At 47.7% G+C, this 19,895-nt stretch overlaps 1 protein-coding gene across 1 annotated transcript; it reads right to left on the bottom strand.

Annotated features, from left to right (window-relative positions):
• Positions 1-2,178: 2,178 nt before the first annotated feature.
• On the bottom strand, positions 2,179-18,219 carry PNLIPRP1 (pancreatic lipase related protein 1). The gene is made up of 13 exons (XM_077126134.1): positions 18,119-18,219; positions 17,943-17,991; positions 17,274-17,428; positions 16,784-16,909; positions 14,894-15,028; positions 13,428-13,536; positions 11,048-11,167; positions 10,830-10,949; positions 9,294-9,412; positions 8,196-8,325; positions 5,492-5,600; positions 4,736-4,903; positions 2,179-2,302 (listed from the first exon to the last, which is right to left on the bottom strand). The coding sequence occupies exons 2-13, from the start codon at positions 17,989-17,991 to the stop codon at positions 2,239-2,241; spliced, it is 1,404 nt and encodes a 467-aa protein (XP_076982249.1). The 5' UTR covers positions 18,119-18,219; the 3' UTR covers positions 2,179-2,238.
• Positions 18,220-19,895: the final 1,676 nt, after the last annotated feature.

Here is a 19,895-nt window from a genome sequence, read left to right as displayed (position 1 = left end):
TCTGGAGGCAATTATATTTGGTGAGGGCTACGTAGAGCCTGCTGGTCTACCTCAGAGTAACCACAGGTGGCCCCAAGGTCACGTGGCCCTGGGACACTGTGTTTGGGTCATGGGTCTATGGAACTGAGCTCAAACTCCCTAATGTGCTAGGAGCACCTCAGTGTCAGCAAGTGGATGCCCCATAACCACCCTGATAGCCAAGGTCCATGGTGGTGACCTTGGAATCTGCTGTCCTTTGCCTTCCTGGGCATTTTCTCCAGCTGCACATCTGATAAAAGCATGTGCCCGAGGGAAGTGGAGGGGTTTGGAGAACAGCAGAGGCCTGGCCCCACCCCAGCTCTGGTCTCCATTGCTGCCTACCCTGTTTGACCACCACCGTACCTGTGTCTGCTGTTCCCAGGTCACACAAGGTCCCCCAAGGCTCAGGGCAGTGCCTTGGCTGAGTGCTTGTGGTGTGGCCAACAGCCTTGGACAGCTTCTCCTAACTGGTTTCCTCCCTCCTCAGCTCTACACTCTTCTCAGCTTCTCCCCTCTTTTATAATGGTTTACCCTAGTCATCTTCCACGTCTGTTAGTCTAGGGATCCGGTGAGGCAGGCTGCCCTTGACTGAAGAGAAGGGCTCTCACTTGTAGCCAACCAGTCACACAAACTCCACTGGGCCTCAGCTCCATTCACCCACTGCCTTCCCATGGGCCTCACCACCTCTTACCAGGATAGCTGCAGCCTGTTGTCTCGGCCCTATATCGAACTTCAAGCTGGGCCTGGAACCACCATCTCTGCGGCATCTTCCCCTTCTGCCTCCTCTGTTTCTGGGCTGCCCTGTCCTGGCACAGACCTTGAGTTTTGTGTCTACAGGTGGTGTTACTTATGTGTTGGGCTCCCTGCTGCTGTGTACTCTGGAGGTCCGCACAGGAGTCTTTCACTTAGCTCCCACACTAGTGCCTGGCATGATGATGGGCAAAGAGCCAGCGTCAGCTAAGGGTTTGCAGGGTGTGCATTACATAATTGAGCTCTTCCTGAGCAAATGCTGCCTTGCACATGGTGCGGGTTCAGGTCAGAGCTGGGTAAATCTGTAGCCACAGGCTGCACTGAGGGCAGCCTCACTGCTGGGTTCTGTCCTCTCCTGCCCAGGGCCCTACCAAGGAGCCTGGTGCCCCCGGCTATACCATCACCCTTATCACCCTTGTCATTGCCACCCCATGCTCTTTACTGTGAGATCCTTTACTACATTTGCTCCTTTAATCCTTACCATTTCACCATCTTCAGGGAATAATCTGAAACAAACTCAGGCTCAAGTTTGAAAGCCCATTAAGAGCCTGACGTGCCACCAGTGGTTAGAAACAAGAGGGTCCTGAAAGTGCCCTGATGACCAAGAAGGAAGACACTCAGCGCGGCCCACAGTGACCCCTGGGGATGGATGACCTTGAAGACTGCTCTATTCTCCCTGGGTCTGGCAGGGCGGGCCCATGATGAGGACAGACTGGTGGGGCCTCGCCTGTGGCCCCAGCCAATCAGCTAAAAGAGAAGTCTGTCCTCTTCAGGGGACTGTGCTGTGTGCTCAAGAGCCTCTCAGAAACCATCCCATTGTGTCCCTCTCAGCTCCTGGGCCCTGCAGGCAGAGAGAGAGCCCTGGGCAGCCCTGGCCCAAGGCAAGGGGGCTGCCCAGTCAGAAATCTGCAGACGTGCCCAGAATGGCATCTTTTGTTGCCGGAGCAACATCAACCTCCCCAAGAGCCAGGGACCCAAGTGGTCCCATTGCCAAAAGGTCTCTGACCACAAGGAGACCGCATCACAGCAGGCCTTCCCCTGGTGCCTCAGGGTGCTGTCCGAGGCTGAGAGGAGCCCTGGATCCTGAGCCAGGGGCTGGGCCGTCAGTCCTGGCACCGACACTGATTCCCTCTGTGAGCCGGAACAACTAATTCTCCCTCTCGGGCCTGTTTCCTCACCTGTCAGATGAGAGGACAGGATGCCCATTCTCTAGTTCGCTGTTAATTGCCACTCCTTAGGGTGAGGGGAAGACCGAGGGCCTGACCAAGGAAGTAGGGAACTAAGGGGTGTTTGATCGGGAGCCAGTGGCAAGAAGCCCACGTATGTGGAAAAATGCACACGGAATTTTTAATATTGCCACCCCAAATGTCCACACAGGCAGGAGGTGACTCAGGCAACGGACTCTGTGAGTCATAGCTGCATTGGGGAATTTTACTGATGTTGACACAGTGGCCACATTTTGTCTGGATGTTAACAGGGTGTAAGAGTGAGCAGGACGTCTTCTCTCACGGTTTCTTCACTGCAGAAGCTGTACCTGTGGAGAAAAGCAAACGCTTCTTTGGTGTTGGGCATCCTTAGGGGAAGCTCAGTGATTTATGAAGCAGAGGTAGTGGGTGCACTGCAGTCCAGGAGGGATGAGGCAGCACGCCGGTCCAGCAGGTGCTGGAGCGCCCAGTCTGAGGTCCGGCTACCTCCCAGTCTGCAGAGGCTCCTGAGCCCAACAAGACTGGAGGGCTCCTTGAAGCAGGTTCTAGACGCCTCCCTCCTTTCCAGTCTCCACCTGTCATGGTGGGCCCTCAATAAATGGTTGAGATGGACTCACTCTTCCAGTCCCTCTTGGATCCGTTTGAACAATCTAGCAACTGTTGCTAGCTGGAGAATATGCTTACCCTAGTAGCACAGAGCAGGCTACTCTTTGTACTTAGTTCCCAGGGGATTAACCAGCCCTTCTCAGTTCTGCTTACAGGAATAAGATAACAGAATAGTATCAAGAACACCTGGCGGCCCAGTGAATCAGTGACTGCCTCCTCAAAAGACAAAAGCTTGAAGGGTCTTGAAGACCCTGTAAGCAAGAACTTGCACATCGTGACCTAAATCTAATCACAGATGCTGGAACAAGATGTGCCTGAGACAACACAGGATTGAGAAACTGCTTCTACCCTCCTCCCAAAGATCCAGCGCCATCACGGACCTGACACGAATGAATCCTGTGGAAATTACTTAGTTTGTGACCCATACCCCTTCCCTTTACCTACGAAACCCTAACTCATATCCCCACTTTGGTTTTGGGATGTTTCCTCCAGTTCCTTGCAAAGTGCCCTTGCATTAAATCACCTTCACCCTGAGAGATGTGGTACTTCTTTGTAGCACTGGTCAAAGTAAGAGAATGAAGTCAGAAGGGAGGGAGGGATAAATGAAAAGGAGGGAGGGTCCACATTGCTCTCGTGATACGGTGGCATTAAAGGGATTCTAGTCAGGTTCCTTACTAGGACTTGATACCCCAGCAAGATGGTTAAAAATACCCAGGGGAATCTGAGACAAAAGGTTGGACCAAAGTCATGATTTCCTTTAGTCCTCCAAATATTAACTTATTTTTTAAAAATCTCACTTACTGGCTGTTTTCACCAAACATTTAAATTATTTGATTAATTTAGCTTTGTTTCACTCTTCAAACTAGTGTGTGTGATTTGATGCTGCTTTCAAATGACCAAAATTTAAGAAATCTGAGGTCTAAGATTCAGTTTCTCTTCAAATAGATTTTCTGTGGTGGAGACAGGTGAGGGAAGCTGCCCTCACGCCACTGAGGGGGCAGCTGGGGTGCTCAGGGCCACAGCGGCGGTTCTGCTCCATTTCTAGAGAGTACAGAAAGTCACGGCCTTTCCTCAGAAAACCTGAAATATGCATCCCTGGCTGATTTGGTCTCATATTTGTTTTCCTTCTTCAAAACCAGCTGTGAGCACATCATGTCCTGGGGAACGCCTCCCATTTTTAAGATTCCGATGACACCACCTTCTTCTAACACCTTTTTAACCACCCAGTTCCCAGAATGCACTTCCTAATGGGCCTGGGGGCGCTGACCCTAGATGCTGAGCATCCTCCCATGGGAGCGGGCAGGGGCCCCCCGAAGCCCAGGCCTGGCCTCCCTGTGCTGGGCTCCAACTGAGAGGACCTGTGTTCCACTGGCCACCAGGTCGGGCCAGCCTCTCCGTCCTCCCTGACTTTTGGGGACAGGTAGGGCCTCGCAGGGATTGTCCAGCCTGAAGATATGCAGCTGTGAAGTTGGCCCCGGGGCCACTCTGCCAGCCCACCCTCCCTGCCTGGGGATGCAACAGTCCCTGGGGCCCGAGTTCAGTGCAGCTCTGGGCCCATCTCATCCCCTAAACCCCTAGACCATCAGCAGCTGAGAACTCAGGCTCCTTTTCCCAGAAACCCCCACCAGGAACATCCTTCTGGCCAGACATGGGGTCAGGGCTTTGGGGATGGTTGCCCTCCCCCCTCAGGTCATCACCCCACTTCCCTCCAGCTGCCCCTATTCCCTACTCGACACCCGCCCACTCCCACCCCCCATGACACAAAGCGAGGAAAACCACAAGGTCAGGGTGAGGCCCCACAGGCATTGCCACCACGATGCAAGAGTGCATGGCCTTCCATTTTATGGAGTTTGCTAAAACCGATTCCTTTTTCCCCTTGATTACCTGAAATTTCACTGGTCTTCCCCTTTTCTATCTATAGCCACTCCGGCCCATACATATAACTTTGTGCCTGTTTCATGTTTCTTTTATATTTCCTTCTTATTTTCCCCTGAAGACAAGGTCATATACTTTGTCAGCTGTTTGTTTGCCTGGGGAAAGGGGATAGATTTTCTTGGCTTTTCTGGCTTATCATGACTGATTTTCTGGGATGATTTTCCATTGCACATGTGAATCTCTAGAAATATGCTTACACACAAGCCAGGAAAGATACTTACACTTTCTTCTCGTCTCCCTTTTGCACAGTGATCTTGGTTGCACCCACTTTGGGGAAGGTTGGATTTATCACGTTGTTATTCCAAAGAAACTTGACTTTCTCAATTGTTCCAACATCAAGTTCTGCATCAAACTCATTGGAATGGGTAGAGCCTGATTTGAGATATCCACTTGAAATAGAGAAATAGAAACATTCCTTGCATAAAAATAACTTCTAATGGCCATAGAAAGCCCTGCCAGCCTGTTGTACTCTAGGTCGCTAGATTACTCTAGAGTAACAAGATTCCTTTTCCAAATTAATTCTCAAATAAAGGACAAAAAGCTAGATGTATGCTGATGGCCTCAAACTATTATTTACATTGTTTCCTCAAACCCTAGTCACTTTCTCCTCCAACTTTTGCATAGGAAAATATACAGTTCCTTCATATTTTCTTTGTTCTGGAAGCATTATTTGTACAGTAGCAAGTGAGCTGCTTAGTTTAGCAAGCACATGCTACTTTACTAATCATAAAACATATCTGTAGTAATATTTCATTGATGTTTAATAATCTCACTTATTGACACAGAATGAACTAAATGTCTGGGTTTATAGTAAAGAATAGAAAATTTATTAGCAGAAGCCTATTTACTTCAGTACATAAAGTAAATAAATTAAAATCATCGATATAGAAAGTGATGGTAAGAGTTTCAGCACTGGACTTGCTCTGCAGACCACGCCTGACCTTGACTGAGATGGAAAGCCAAAGCAGGAAGCTTACCTGAAGACGTCGTACTGCCGGGTGTTTCCGTTACTTCCAAACAAAGCAACTTTTACCTGGCCAGTGGCTGCTTTTCCAGACAGTGTTACGGCTACTCCGTATCTCCAGCCTGCACAGACGATGGAAGAGTTCAGTTTATTCACACACAAAATAGGCACCCCGAACCCCAGATTCCTGTTCCTGCCCCTTACACTGTGGCCTCGACATGTAAGGAATTCTACTTGCTAATCTGCAATACAAGTTAGATCTCCAGAGGAAATGCACACACACACCCGTGTCTTCTCCTAGAGCTGCGCTGTCCAGTGCAGGGACAACTAGCCAGATGTGGCTATTACATTTAAATTTAAATAAAATAAAATGAAAAATTCAGTTCCTCACTTGCACTAGCCACATTCCACAGGCTAAATTGGCACCTGTGGCTAGTGGCTATTGGATCCTGTAGAATTACCACCATTCCAGAGGGTTCTGTCAACAGCCTTGCTCTGGTATGACAGTACTGTGAATTGAGATGAAAACAGAAAGAATAAGGGCTTGTCTCCATATTCGGAATTGTAGCTCAGGGGTGCGGTCTGGTGAGCACCACAAGGCAAGGCTCTGTGCCTTTGCTCTGTGACCCCTGGGCCCTGGCAGTCACCAGCTCAGTCATCACCTATTTATCACCGGCTTCCCCTGTGTTCCTGTGTGTGAATACATGCAGACACCTGCACACATCCACTCACAGACATATACATGCACGCACATATTCCCACGTGCACACATACATATGCTCACACACACATACACCTGCACACATCCACACCCACACAGACATAAGCATGCACACAGATGCACAGAGGCACGCACACGCCCTTCTTCCAACTCCTACTCATCCTTCAGATCCTCAGCTGCTGTCCTGGTCCCTGCCTGTGGTCAGTGCCCCCCAGTCTCCTGTCCCACGGAGCCACAACAGCCACCTGCCATTGGCCAATCGCAACACATTTCAAATCGCTCGCTCCATTTCTGTGGTCTCCATTGGATTATAAGATTCATGAGTATGGTGTCGTGTTCATGGCTGCACACCAGCGCGTAGCACAGCCTGCGGCCCCTGACTGCGCATGTTGGATGAAGAATGAATACATGGTTTTGGATGTCGATTTTGCTGTTGTCAAAATATGGGCAAGTATTTCCTATATCATCACATCATTGCATGAGTGGAAGAGTTGGCTAACTAGAGGCTAATGTATTTTATACATATCTTACGTATATAGCCATAGAAATGTCCTATATCTTGATAGTGGTTAGATGACAATTCCTTTATTAAAACTCATAGAACTACACACGAAAAAGGGTGAATTTTGATGTATATAAATTATACCTCAAGAAACCTGGCTTTTAAAAGCACATGTCATGTAGTACATGTTTTTAACAGCACATCTTATGGAACTATCACAGGGCAGGTGGATAGACATTGGCCTAAACATGCCCTTTTCTATCCTATGTTCTAGTTCATTCAGCAGATTTTGAGAAAAATCACACCCTGTGCTGGTTTGATGCTGTTATGTGCCCTAGAAAAGGCCATATGCTTTAATCCATCCCTCTGGGGTCAGACCTAATGGAGGTGGGACCTTTCGTTTAGGTTGCTTCAATGGAGATGTGACCCACCCCATTCAAGGTGAGTCTTAATCTTTTACTAGAGTCCTTTATGAAAGGCTCAAAGGCAGAGATATTTGGAGAGAGCTTAGAGAGAAAACAGCCCTGGAGATGCTAAGAGAGGACCCACAGATGCTCAGCAAGAAAGCCACTGGAATCAGGAGCTGAAAGCAATAAAACCCAGGAGCGAAGGACCCACGGATGCTGGGCATGTGACTTCCCACATGACAAAAGAAACCTGGATGCCAGCAGTTTTTCTTTAGAGAAGGCACCTTCCTCTTGATGCCTTAATTTGGACAGTTTCATGGACTCAGAACTATAAATGTGTAAATAAACCCCCATTGTAAAAGCTAATCCATTTGTGGTATGTTGCATTCTGGCAACTATAGCAAACCTAACACCCCCCCCCCCCCCATTCCCACACGTATTCTATCAGAGAAGCAGCCCTGGGTGTCAGCGGTCCAGGGAGCAAGGGGAGAAAGTAGAGAGATTGGAAGTGGACTTCAGGGCCTAGCCTCGCAAACAGCTGGTATCAAAACAATATTTGTAGAATGAATAAAGAACAGGTTCATAAGACAGTGTTAAAAATGAAAAGAACAATGATCTGCGAAGTGGTGAAAGCCAGGATAGATGGCCCCCAAAACATGCAAATTGTCACATCCTATTAATCATATTATTAATTACATTATATCATACTATTATAAATAGTATACTATAAATAAAACTATAACATAAAAATAATATAAAAAGTATATACATAAATTACATTATGAATTATACTATTTGCTTCCACTTTTGTTATTGCTTTTTATTCCCATAGCAATAAAACAGAAGGAAAACAGATTCTTTCTAAGTCCTCAGCTGAGACTTAAATGTGATTTCTTGGGTGAATGTTTCTTGATACATCAAACCAGGAGATAAAAATGCATTTCAGCTGCACATGGAGTTGATTATTAGAGTTTTCTAAGAGTATTAGAACATGCCCACAAATATTTCAGGTTGAAGGCAAACCCTTTATTTGTAACAGAAACTAAATTTTCTCTACGTTGGCGAGAAAGTCAAAGGTGCAACTTACGAGCAAACTTGCTGGCGTCTCCTGTGTTCAGGAAGAATTTCTGCTGCTCCTCACTTGTCCTGCTGGCAAATTTATCCGCATAGTGACCCATCTGTGGGCACCCTTCAGCTGGGCAGGGGAAGCACTTGTTCTAAAGAGAAGAGATAGATCGGGCCATAGGTGAATTTGTCTTTTTAGGACTGCTGTACCCAGAGAAGCAGGCACTCAATTTCCCTAAAGCCTAAGTTTCCTCATTTGTAACAGAAGAGGGGTTGGAACAGATGATCTCTAAATTACCTTCATCTGAGGCAGTGATTCCCACCCCTGATGCATATCACATGAGAATTATCTGGGGAGCTTTTACAAATACTGATGCCCTGGCCCCAGTTTACATCAATCATAGTGTCCACTGGGCAGCGAACTGGTAAAGGTTTAGCAGTGGCTCTCAGAGGGGCTGGAGGGAGGGGAAGGCGGGTGAGGCTCTGATTGTAGCATTTACTGATTTCCAACGTGTAAAGACTCCCCGTGACCAATTTCAAGTTACTAACATGATGTCACTGAATGAGAAGCTGGGAAAACAGACATGTACTGGCTCTCATGAGCCAGTTTAGGCTGACTCCAACACATCACTTCTTCCTTCTTCTACTTCTCTCTCTCCTCATCATGGAAAAGCATTAACTCCCAGCCTGGCACAGCAGAGCCTCAGAGTCTAGCTTTCCTTCTCTCATGTTCTTTTGTACCTACTCTCCTCTTGCCGGAAATGTACACCTGCTCTCTTCCATCTTTCTAGACACTACTATATTCTGAAACAAATTCGAATGTCACTTCCTACAGGAAGCCTTCCTAGATCATTGCATCAATTGCCCCTCATTCTGATTAGTCAGAGTCTTCCTCTCCCACTCATCCGTGGACTCATCAGGTAGAATTTTAGCCACTTTCTGCCTAACATTTTTGTTTTGTTTTTGCTCCACTCCCAGGACCACAATCTATGAAGGGTGTTGCCAAACCAGTAAGGGATGGTCAAGAAAAACTTGTGAGAGGGTACTGCGAGCCCCAAACAGCAAGATAACAATCCCACACTGGGATGGTGCCAGTGCTACAGGCAGGACAACGGCTTACAGATGTAAAGGACTTGTAGGAAGCACAGGGGTAAGCAGTGAACCCATCGGGGTTGAGGATGCTCTCTGAGTAATACTTGTAGCTCCTTAGGTGATTGCAAGCCATGAAGTCCCGGGTTCCTGGAGCGACAAAAGATGAAGTCTGCAAAGGTGGTCCATAGACCGTGGCTGCTCCCGCCACCTATCTCCTAGTGGGATAGTTACAAAGAGGGACTGTATTTTCAGAAATGCAACAGAAGTCCAAAATTAAGCCACAGTAATGACAACCTTTAGAGGGTGCACTCTGTGTACTGGGCACATTATATGCGTTTCCCATGTACTCCTCCCTTTCTGAGGAGGAGGGTTCCCTGCCATATTGCTTCAGAGTTACAGATTATAGCTAATAAGCAGTAGTGCTGGTAATTAAACCCAAGGCCATTATCTGGTACTTGAGTCACACCTTTAACCTCTGTGGCACCCCGTCTCACGGACACTGGGCCCGGCGTCCTTGAAGACAGAGCTGACATGACCAAGCCAGCCTGCGGGCATTTTCACGCTGTATAGATGTAAACATATAGGAGGGCTGAGCAGCTTTAGGCAGCCCCGTCTGAGCCTCTCTCTCACAGTGCCCCACTTTTCTATATGGCCTCCAGTGGGTCCCCAGCACCCCTGCCAAATGGCCAGTGTCACTGCGGACCTGCCAACCTTACCTGCTCGGCCACTAACAACAGTGCTACCATCTCTACGTAAACTCTCAAGAGGCTTTAAGGGACAAAATAGCCCTAATATCTGTTTTGGTGGTGTCCATGCCAGCCAAACCATGTTGGTCAAATTCAATGAAAATCTCTACCCATTAGATTTCATCAAACCGCTAAGGGTTTTAGCCTGTGAGGTGACAAATGACCAGTTTGGCAGAAAATTTCACCTGTTCATTGTCCTTTTGACCTCATGAGATACAAATCAGAGCTGCCCCTGAAGGTTGCCCTTTATTCCCAGATGTGTTTGATCAGTGATGAAGATAGATCATTGATAAAGACAACCGCCTCTGCTCTAACCTTCCTCACCTGTGACAGCTCCTGACTCCTGCCCTGAGCTAGGTGAGCAGTGACTCTCCTGCGCAAACGGCTGTGGCCACGGAGACAATCACAAACGTTCTCCTCCTGGCTATTGAAGGGAAGCGGCGTACACAGGTGTGAACCATACTGCTGGCTCTCAAGGGAGAACGTGCGGAAAAATTTTCTTAGATGCAATAAGGATATTTACTTCTATGGCATCTCGTCCCTCTGTAGATAACTTCCAAATGTCAGAGCTGTACCTTTAAGCCACAGTGTTGCAATTCTTTGTCCCTGTATACTCCAGGACACTCCAAACAGTGGTTTGAGGAAGTGTGAACTCAGTGGGGCTGAGACATATCTAATAATGTAGCAGTATTTTTCAAGAATAAACTCCAGAGGGGAATTATTTTTTGGAGAGAGGTGTGACTTTCATCTTTAAGGCCGGCTGTGGAAAGGATGCTGCTCCCCCCAGGGAAGCCACGCCCTCTCTGCTGAGGCTTTACCTGTCCAGATGCCGTCCAGGTCCACAATCTGGGACAGGGCATTCTTCTTGCATCCTGGCATCTCTTCTCCCCCATTGGGGAAGAAGTCGAGGTGGCCCACCAGCTGGCTCATTCCAAAGCCTGAAACATGGGGAACAGCGGTGACCTGAGCGCGCCCTGGGTGCTCACGGTTGGAACTCAGTGGCACATGCTCACGGCCGGAGCACCGCGGGGCTCACCCATGAATGGGATCAAGGGAGCTGCGTCCGTGTGAATCACGTCGACAAAGACAGCATCAGAAGGATCGAGTCGAACCTCCTCAGATGTGCCCTCGAAACTGGCTTCCGTGGGATCCAACCCTGAAAGAGATGGGCGGTGCTGCAGAACAACGGGCCTGCCTGGAGGTGCTGGCAGGACTGAGGGGTACAGAAGCCCAGGCTGCGCACTGCTCAACTCAAGGGGGTGCCAGACCCTGGAGCTGGGCACTGCTGTGGCTCTGGGTGTGGAATATGGGGACATGTCGTCTCAGTGATGTTCACTACACGAGGGCACCGTTGGCATGGACAGAGAAGGGCCAGTGAGCAAAAAAATTTAGGATTTGGTTCAAGTAAGATATTTTTCCATATCTGACCCTCCCACTTACTCGTATACCTTTTTTTCTTGAATATTGTCTTTCTCTCCTCAGGTTTGAGAAAAAAGGGGTGAAGCAGAATCATACCATGGTGAAGAGGAAACCTTTACTCAGCTACCTCTTGGGTAAATTGTATAAACTTGGACAAGGCCCTTGGTCCTTTAGTGCCTCAATTTCACCATATATTTAAAAAATTATAAATAATAATAGTGTGCTGGTTTAAAAGTGTTATGTACCCTAGAAAAGACATTTTTTAATCCTGATCCAATCTTGTAGGAGCAGCCGTTTTCATTCAAACCTGGTTCAACACTGTAGGTTGGAGTCTTTTGATTAGATTATCTTCACAGAGACATGGCACACCCAATTGTGGGTGCAATCTTTGATTAGGTAGAAATGTGACTCCACCTATTCCAGGGGTCTTGATTAATTTATTGCAGTCCTTTAAAAGAGGAAACTTTTTTTTTTTTTTCTTTTTAACATGGGCAGGCACCAGGAATCAAACCCAGGTCCTCTGGCATTGCAGGCAAACATTCCTACCTGCTGAGTCACTGTGGCCCGCCCAGAAGAGGAAACATTTTGAAGAGAGTCAGAAAGGACACAAATGAGAAAAATGACAGAAGTCTTAGAGCTTCCCAGCAGAGCTGATACAAATGCGGACCAAGGTAGAACAGAGACACGGATGTTTGCAGATGCCTGGAGCCCAGCAGATGTTGCCAAGAGATGTTAAGCAAGCCGGAACCTGGAGAGAGCCAAGGGACACCAAGAGATGAAGGCCAGCCCCGGAGAACCAAAGAGAGGAGCCTCCACAGGAACAGAGGCTGAAAGTAACAGAGCCCAGCAGCACGGGGCCGGCAGACGCCAGCGGACAGAGGTGTTACTCATCCATCAGCCCTTCTTGAGTGAAGGTAACCTCTTGTGGGTGCCTTCATTTGGACACTTTCACTTCCTTAGGACTGAAATCTTGTAACTTATTAAATTCCCCTTTTTAAAAGCAGTTCCAGTTGTGGTATATCACATTCTGGCAGTTAGCAAACCAACACAAATAGTCTCTATTTCATATGGTTATTATCAGATTAAATCAGTTGATATATGTTAATATACGTAGCATTTAGTATAGTGCTGGAACACAGTCAGGATATATGTGTATTAATTATTAATATTAATTATTAATTATTATTTCCTTGACTCTTTTTCTTCTTGACTGGTTTCTAGATTTTTCAATAGTTCTTTGAAAGTTTGGTCAGAGCCTTTGGAAAGGCATGAGATAGCTGTCTGCCGAAAATAAAAGGGAGAGTCTGTATTAAGGTAGAGCGCAGCTTGAGCCCAGAGCCAGCAAAACTGGGTTTGAATCTCAATTCCACCACTGGCCAATTGTGTGACTTTGAGCAAGTCACCTCACTTCCCTAAGCTTCGGTTTCTTTGGTTCTGAGAACTACCTGAGAAAATGCATGTAAAGCACTTTGCACAATATTTGGGATAAGTAGGCATTTAATCTATGGCCTCTGTAATAGTCTTATTATAACATACAAGTGTATATTTCACTGTTGTTATTATTGTGACTTAAAGACTTTGCTTGGGTTTAAAGGATGCTTTTGGCCAAGATGGTGGCTGTTTGCTCTACAGGCAGAGGCTGTGGGAAATATAGTTTTCATGTTCTACTCTGCCCTTGATTTCAAAGAGAAAGAATGATGTGGGACCATGTGGCGCCTTCTTAATTATGCTTTCGTTCATGCTCAAACTAGTCTTACTCCTGGGTGCTCAGTCTTGTACCACCTGAAAACTTGGGCTTAGAGAGGAGGGATGAAGACAGAGACAGAAGATGCAAAGGAGGACAAAGCCACCACCTCTGCCTATGGCCCATGGGCTCCCTGGGGGTTTCTTCAAGTGTTTCGTGCAGCCTCGAACCAGTTGTGCCACAGCCAAGGGACAGTCTCCTTCAAGGCAGCCGCAAACCGGGCTGTGGTCTTCTCAGTGCCCTCAGGGCTTACCCGTAATCCTGCTCAGGCCTGGGGTCCTGCTTCCTGCTTCTCCAGCCACATGGGCTCCCAGGCTATGACCAATGAGGTGGACTTGGGAAGGTGAGTAGCTGTAGTGAGTCTGGAAAGGAAAGATTGTAGTTTCAGGACTTTTTGTGCTGCCCCAGTGGTTTTTCTAATATGGAAGCCTGATGATATTACTCCCCTGCTGAAAACCTTCCATGGCTCCCACTGGCCTCGAGATCAAGCCCAAACCCTTTACAACAGCCTCAGAGCCTTCTTGACTTGGCACCTATTTTTCTAGAGTCTTCTCTAGTTAAACTAGTTTTAGGCCTTTATTTATATTATTATATCTCTAGTTTTGAGGCCTTTATTGAATTTAAGGCCTCAAAAAGTCACATTATTCTCTCAGCTCTGGGCTCCTATCCCAATTGTTGTCCATCCCCTAACCATGTGCCCAGCTAACACTGACACAGTCTAGCCTCTGCTCTCAGATGCCACTTCCTCTGGGAAGGCCTCCTTAATTATGCCTCCTTCCGACCCCCAGTCTGGATTAGCTGCTCCCTGTGTCCTCCTATAGCACCCCAAACTCTGCCCATCAGGACCCCGATCACACTGTATTGTCATTGCAAGTCTTCACTGAAGGTCTGTTCTGAGACCTCTTCATGGGCCCAGGAACTTATTTACCCTATTCCCTGCTGAATTTTTTTTACCTCCTAGCACTCCTGATACTGGATGCATAAGCGAATGACATAGCAACACAAGATGTTTGCACATGGTGGTCTTTGAGGTGTTCACCCAAATGTACTTCATTTATTGGCAAAATTAGAACCACTGTGATTGTGCGTCCTCAGAAATCAATGGTCTACAGCCAGCCCTGGTGCCAGTATCTTGGACTTTGATTTCTGCAGGGCTGATGGCTTAGGAACCATCCAGAGATAACTAGAACCAACTGGGTCTTTTCTAGAAACTTTACCTATAAGACAGAAATGGCTGGGACCTTTGCCTGGTATAGATAAAATCATGAAGAAGTAATTAAAAGACCAGGGTTGGAAGGAACAACTGAAATGATCGTGGCAGAAGAAATTCCCCTGTGTGCCTCTTGAGTGGGTGCATACCAGTGGTGCTCTCCATTAGCTCTCCTTGGGAAGGTCTTGCTAGGCCACCAACCAGCCCCAGTGCCATGGGTGAGAGCTGGACCCCGGAACTGGGTGGCCTAGACTCAGCATGAACTCACCCACTCTGTGCTTTTTGGACAAACTACTTAACCTTTCTGGGCCTCTGTTTTCTTACCCGGAAAATGAAGATGATAATAAAAGTCCCCACCCCGTCAGTATGTTTTCTTCTACTAGTGTGCAGTTAGTTGTCAAGGCAAATTTCAGAGGCTGAAAAGTAGGAACCTGCGAGAAGTTCGTTCTTCCTCGCCCTCAAGTACACAGCTCCCCGCTGCGTCTTGAGCGGACAGAGGCCCGACTCACCGAGAGGACGCCCAGCATCTGGGCCACCTGGGCGCCCACCACCCGCGCGTTGTTGGCGGCCTGCGTGTAGGTGGTCTGGGAGCCCTTCTTCCAGTCCACGCAGATGCAGTTCACCTCCTCCACCTGGAACATGTTCTGGAGGCAGGAGAGGCCGGGGGCAAGGTCAGGGCCGCGAGCCGGCGCTCAGAGTGGCGCGCACGGACCTGCGGCCTCTGCCCTGCTCTCCCCACTAGGATGCAAAGATAAACTAGACTTGGCTGTGGGATTCTGTTGGGGGTTGGGAATTATCCCCCAGGGGGCGGGCTGCCAGCCAGGCAGATGACCTGCTCTCTGGCGTGCGAGTAAATGAAAAGCTGGCCACCCTCTGGTTTTCTTCCACCAAATTCAGTAAGACTTATTAGTTGAGTAAACACAGACACACACAACTGCATCAGTAAAAGAACCTCATTCAAAAGGGAAAGCTTCAAGTGCAATCTCCAATGGCCAATGTCTAAACAACAATGGTGGATTTGACCGCTAGTGGTCCTCTCGGCCTTGCTGTCAATTGCTGGGCATTTCCTAAGAAGTAAGGTAAGGGGAGGAGCTTTGCTATTTTTATGGCAGGATCACACAATATTTCATGGAGAAAACGTGCACTGCAGATACATGGAAAGTAGAACTGCACTGATATAAAGAGAATGAAGAATTCTGAAAGAAAAACTTCTTCCTGGATGTTGGAGGAACTGGTGCATAGCTTTGAAATTCTGTCAAGCAGCACATATGGCCAGCTTGGGTGTAAAATGGTGCCGTAATGTCAAAACCCACTTGGTATCTTTTTACATATATGATACTAATATGGATGATCACAGAGTTACTGCCAGCAGCTTTCTGGTGACATTTTTTTTTAAGTAATCCTAAAAAGTCTCGCACATGCTTACAAATCTGGAGAATCTTAAATATAAACCTATATCCATAAGATGCTTATTAAACAGGTGCTGAGAGTTAAATGCCTGGAAAACTATAGGTGAAGGCAAAAGAATTATAATTTTCTGGGTTTATAATTTTTCCACATCCCAGTTAATGGTGGTTTGAGTTGCTAATGTTAGGGGTGGGGGCAGACTGCTGGAGTAAATTCTTAGGTGGCAGAAAAATAGATGGCTGAAAAGATGATGATATATTTTGCATGTCTTTGTGTGTGGGCACATATGCACCCATGTGCACCCGTGTGTCTCTGCATGTTGCGTGTACATGTATACCGTGTGTCTCTGCATGTTGCGTGTACATGTGCACCCGTGTGTCTCTGCATGTTGCGTGTACATGTGCATCCGTGTGTCTCTGCATGTTTGTGCATATGTGTACATGTGCATTGGGTGCATTGGTCTGTGTCTGTCTTTGTGTGAGCGTGTGTACCTTCTGTCTGTCCTTCCAATCAAAAAGTGCCATATGGCCTATAATTCTGACAATTTCTCTTCTACCATTTTAATCACCTGGTCAGTCTTCCTCCATATCGCAAATAAATGGTCATAGCAACATGTTTCAGAATCTCTGGGATGTGGGAGAGATTTGAATAAAAAGAATATAACACTTCATTTATAAGGAGACAAAACATTCTCACCGAAAATGGAAGCAGGAAACATTTAGCCTTGTTTTATCCAGAAATGAGATAACAGAAGCATTTGCACAGAAAATGTCATTGCTCCAGGGAACATACATATTCTACAAACGTGGTATGGATTTTTATTTCTGCCAATAGAGGCATTTTAATTGCACAAAGTTACCTAATACGTAAAGACTCTTTTTCGGGCTCGTCCAGGTGTTTCCAAGCTCGCTTGCTGGGGTGGGTTAAAGGGAGGTGGGGACGGTAGCAGCAAGCAGTGGCTGCAGCCCACAGGGGTTAGGGTGGATGCCTACCTGGCACATGCGCAGCAGCCAGCTCTCCTCTCCCTTGTCTATGAAGCCATGGATGATGAATCGGGTCTTCCTGTCTGTTTGAAAATTTGAAGCCTCAATTGTTGAGGGGTCCGAAGGAAGGAGAATCTGTGGCAAAGGCAGAAGCATCTCTTTTTCTGCCCATCTCTCCCCTTCCCACCTCTACCTGTCCCAGTCCCCATGAGCTTTCAAAGCTCAGCACAAAAGCCACTTCTTCCAGGAAGCCCACCTGCCCTCCCATTTCCTGCCCCATCTTCCCAGGTCATCAGTGGCTGCCCAGTCATCGGGGGCCCAGTTCGCCCTCATTGTTGAATGTGGTCACGCAGCCTTACCAGATGAAAACCATACAACCAGCTATAGGTTCTGGCAAATGGGAACCATCGTTCATTTAAGCAAACATTTACTGAAGGTTCACTCTATCCTGGACCCACTGGCCCAGTTGCAATGATCCGACGGCGGCACAAGGTCCCACCTGGAAAGTGTTCGGGTTTTCATTAGTGTAGAGAAGGAAGCGAGTGCCAATCTTCTCAGGGCTCCAGGGCAGAACCTTCAGGGGCCTGATGACAGTTCCTGCCCAGGGCTCTGTGTCAGAAAAGCAGCCCAGGCCTTCATAGCAAACTTCGTTGGCTGTAGTGAGAGGGCGAAGAGGCTTAAGGGTCAGCTCCAAAAGCCAGGCTCTGGGGTATCACTGCTGTTCAGGTCACTCCCCTGCCTGGAGACAGTCTAAAGACAAAAGACATCCCCGTGCCCTGCCTGCTTTCTGCTCTCCCCTAGTACCCACCTGCTGGCCTACTGGGTCCTATACAGACTCTGATGGGATCTCAGCTCAGAACTTCCTTCAAAACCTAACAGTTCTGCCTGTCCCCTAGCTCTTCTGTGTATATAAATATATATTTAAAGAGGATGCTAATGGGTATTGATAAGGCAATATGTTAAGGCAGGGAGGTTGCATTTTGATAGGATCATTTAACGCCTTACCTGGAAAAGTCTGGCCTCGGGTGACAGGGCAGAAGGCATTGGGCCCTCGGGGCTTGAAGACAGGTCAGTGGGGAGAGGCTGGGAACCTCCTGTCAACCCCCCAGCTTTGTCCCCGGGGAGGTGCGCCAGCCCACCGCTGAGCGGCATGTATGATGCTCCTTACCCCTGGCTGCTCCCAGCAGGAAAAGTGTGAGTGTCCAGATGCTCAGCATCTACAATAAATTCACACATACTCAGCCTCGCCTGCGCTTCATCAGAGCCAGGAGCAAGGGCCCCGGAAACCCAGGTGTCAGGGCCACGCTCTGCATTGTAGCTGGGGGTGACAGGGGCGCGGCTTACCCTGTAGGATGTCCCAGCGGCCCCTCCCACTGCATCGCACCCAGGCCACTTTTTATACCCGAGTCTTATCACCTGGGTGCCACTCAAGGAAACAGGTGACGATAGAACTCACTGTCTGCACTTTTTAATCTGCACAAGTACACAAAACACTAATGATAGTGGTCAAAACTTCCCACCAGTCTGAGAAAATGAAAGAATGCTTGATTAAAAAGGGCAGGGCCGCTTAGAATAGATGTAAATGCCTCCAAATAACTGAAAGTAAAGAAGTATCTGATAAAGAAAACATCTTCTTTCTCTCTTTCTTTTTTCCCTCCATCCCTCCCTCCCTTCCTTCCTTTCCTGCTCTCTCTCCTTCTCCTTCTGAACCCTTCCCTTTCTTTCCCTCTTCTCTCTCTGGCAAACTAACATGTGAGCTTTGGTGTAGATTCTGTCACTTAACCAGGCATAGGACCCCCACAGGGGCCTCTGACCACACTCCTCCATTTGCCACCTGTCCCAGGTATTGATTGCTATGTAATAAACTGCTCTAAACCTCAGTGGCTTAAATGCAATCACTATATTATCCTCCCAGGGGTAATAGCGAATAGCTGGATTCAGGAGCCCCCCAAAAGCCCAGGAACCCAGACCAGGTTGCATCTGCTGAGTTTCCCCTGGTCCTCCAAAGTTTGCACACCTGTCACGTAAGGCTTTGCCTTGCGTGGCCTGTGCGTTCCCCCACAGACATGCACCTGTGTGAGCAGCTGGGCACTTCACACACCTAGGCAGATAAACCTTCACCTGGAAAACACTGTTGGTGTCCCACCCCCAAATTCAGTATGTCCCTGACTTCGAAGTTCGCATTCCTCCTGAATAACCCAAACTCAGGGACGGGCCGAGGGACCCTCCCGAGAAGACAGTGGGGAGACAGACAAGTAGCTGACAGTTATTGAGGCAGTTCTAAGATTTTTGTATGGATTACCTAATTTAATCCTCACCACAACCCATGACATAGGTACTATTTATTATTCACTCCTTTTACGGATGTGGAAAGTGAGGCACAGAGAGGTAAGTAAATTTCCCACAGAATCGTACAGCTAATGAATGGAGAGGTAGAGTCTGAATCCAGGTTGCACTGAGTGAAATAAAAAGTTGTTAAATCTTAGGTTTTTCTGAGCAAGTAATCAACATGAGTTGCGGCTGTCAACCCCACAGAGTAGGGAAGATACTTACACAGAGTAAGTCAAAGTAGAAAGCAAATTTCCCCTTAAATTGGTTGGCCCATCAGCAGATCTGATGATGAGGTATTTTATCTTAAGTCTGTCCCTGTGGTCTAACAAGCTGCTGGAGCAATTGACAAACACCATGGTGAATCAAAGGTGCTTTCCCTTTTTTTGGCATTGCAGTCCCTGACACAGGAAGAGACTCATGATGGTATTTTCCTGGCCACTCTAATGATGGATAAATAAATAGGTAAATTGATCAGTAGGAAAAGTCAGATGGCCTCCTGCCTCCCTGACCCCATGTCTCTTCGCTTTCTACTTTGCCTTCCCAAAACAGACTCATTGGCCTCATGGGGCACGGCAAGCCCTTGATCACCCCAGGGCCTTTGCACTTACTATTCCCATAACCTGAAACTCCTTCCCCAAACCACCACTGGGTTGGCTCCTTCCTACTTATCATTCAGCAGTTTGTTCAAATGTCACCTCATCAGTGAGGTCCTCACTGACACCCCTCAAGTCCTTCCATGACCAGCCTCCCCCTCACACCACCACTGCCTCCAGCACCTTGTTCATTTCTT

Source organism: Tamandua tetradactyla, chromosome 13 (assembly GCF_023851605.1).
Source record: "Tamandua tetradactyla isolate mTamTet1 chromosome 13, mTamTet1.pri, whole genome shotgun sequence".
NCBI lineage: Eukaryota > Metazoa > Chordata > Mammalia > Pilosa > Myrmecophagidae > Tamandua > Tamandua tetradactyla.
The sequence above is the reverse complement of the archived record's forward strand: the minus strand, read 5'-3'. Positions and strand labels throughout refer to the sequence as shown.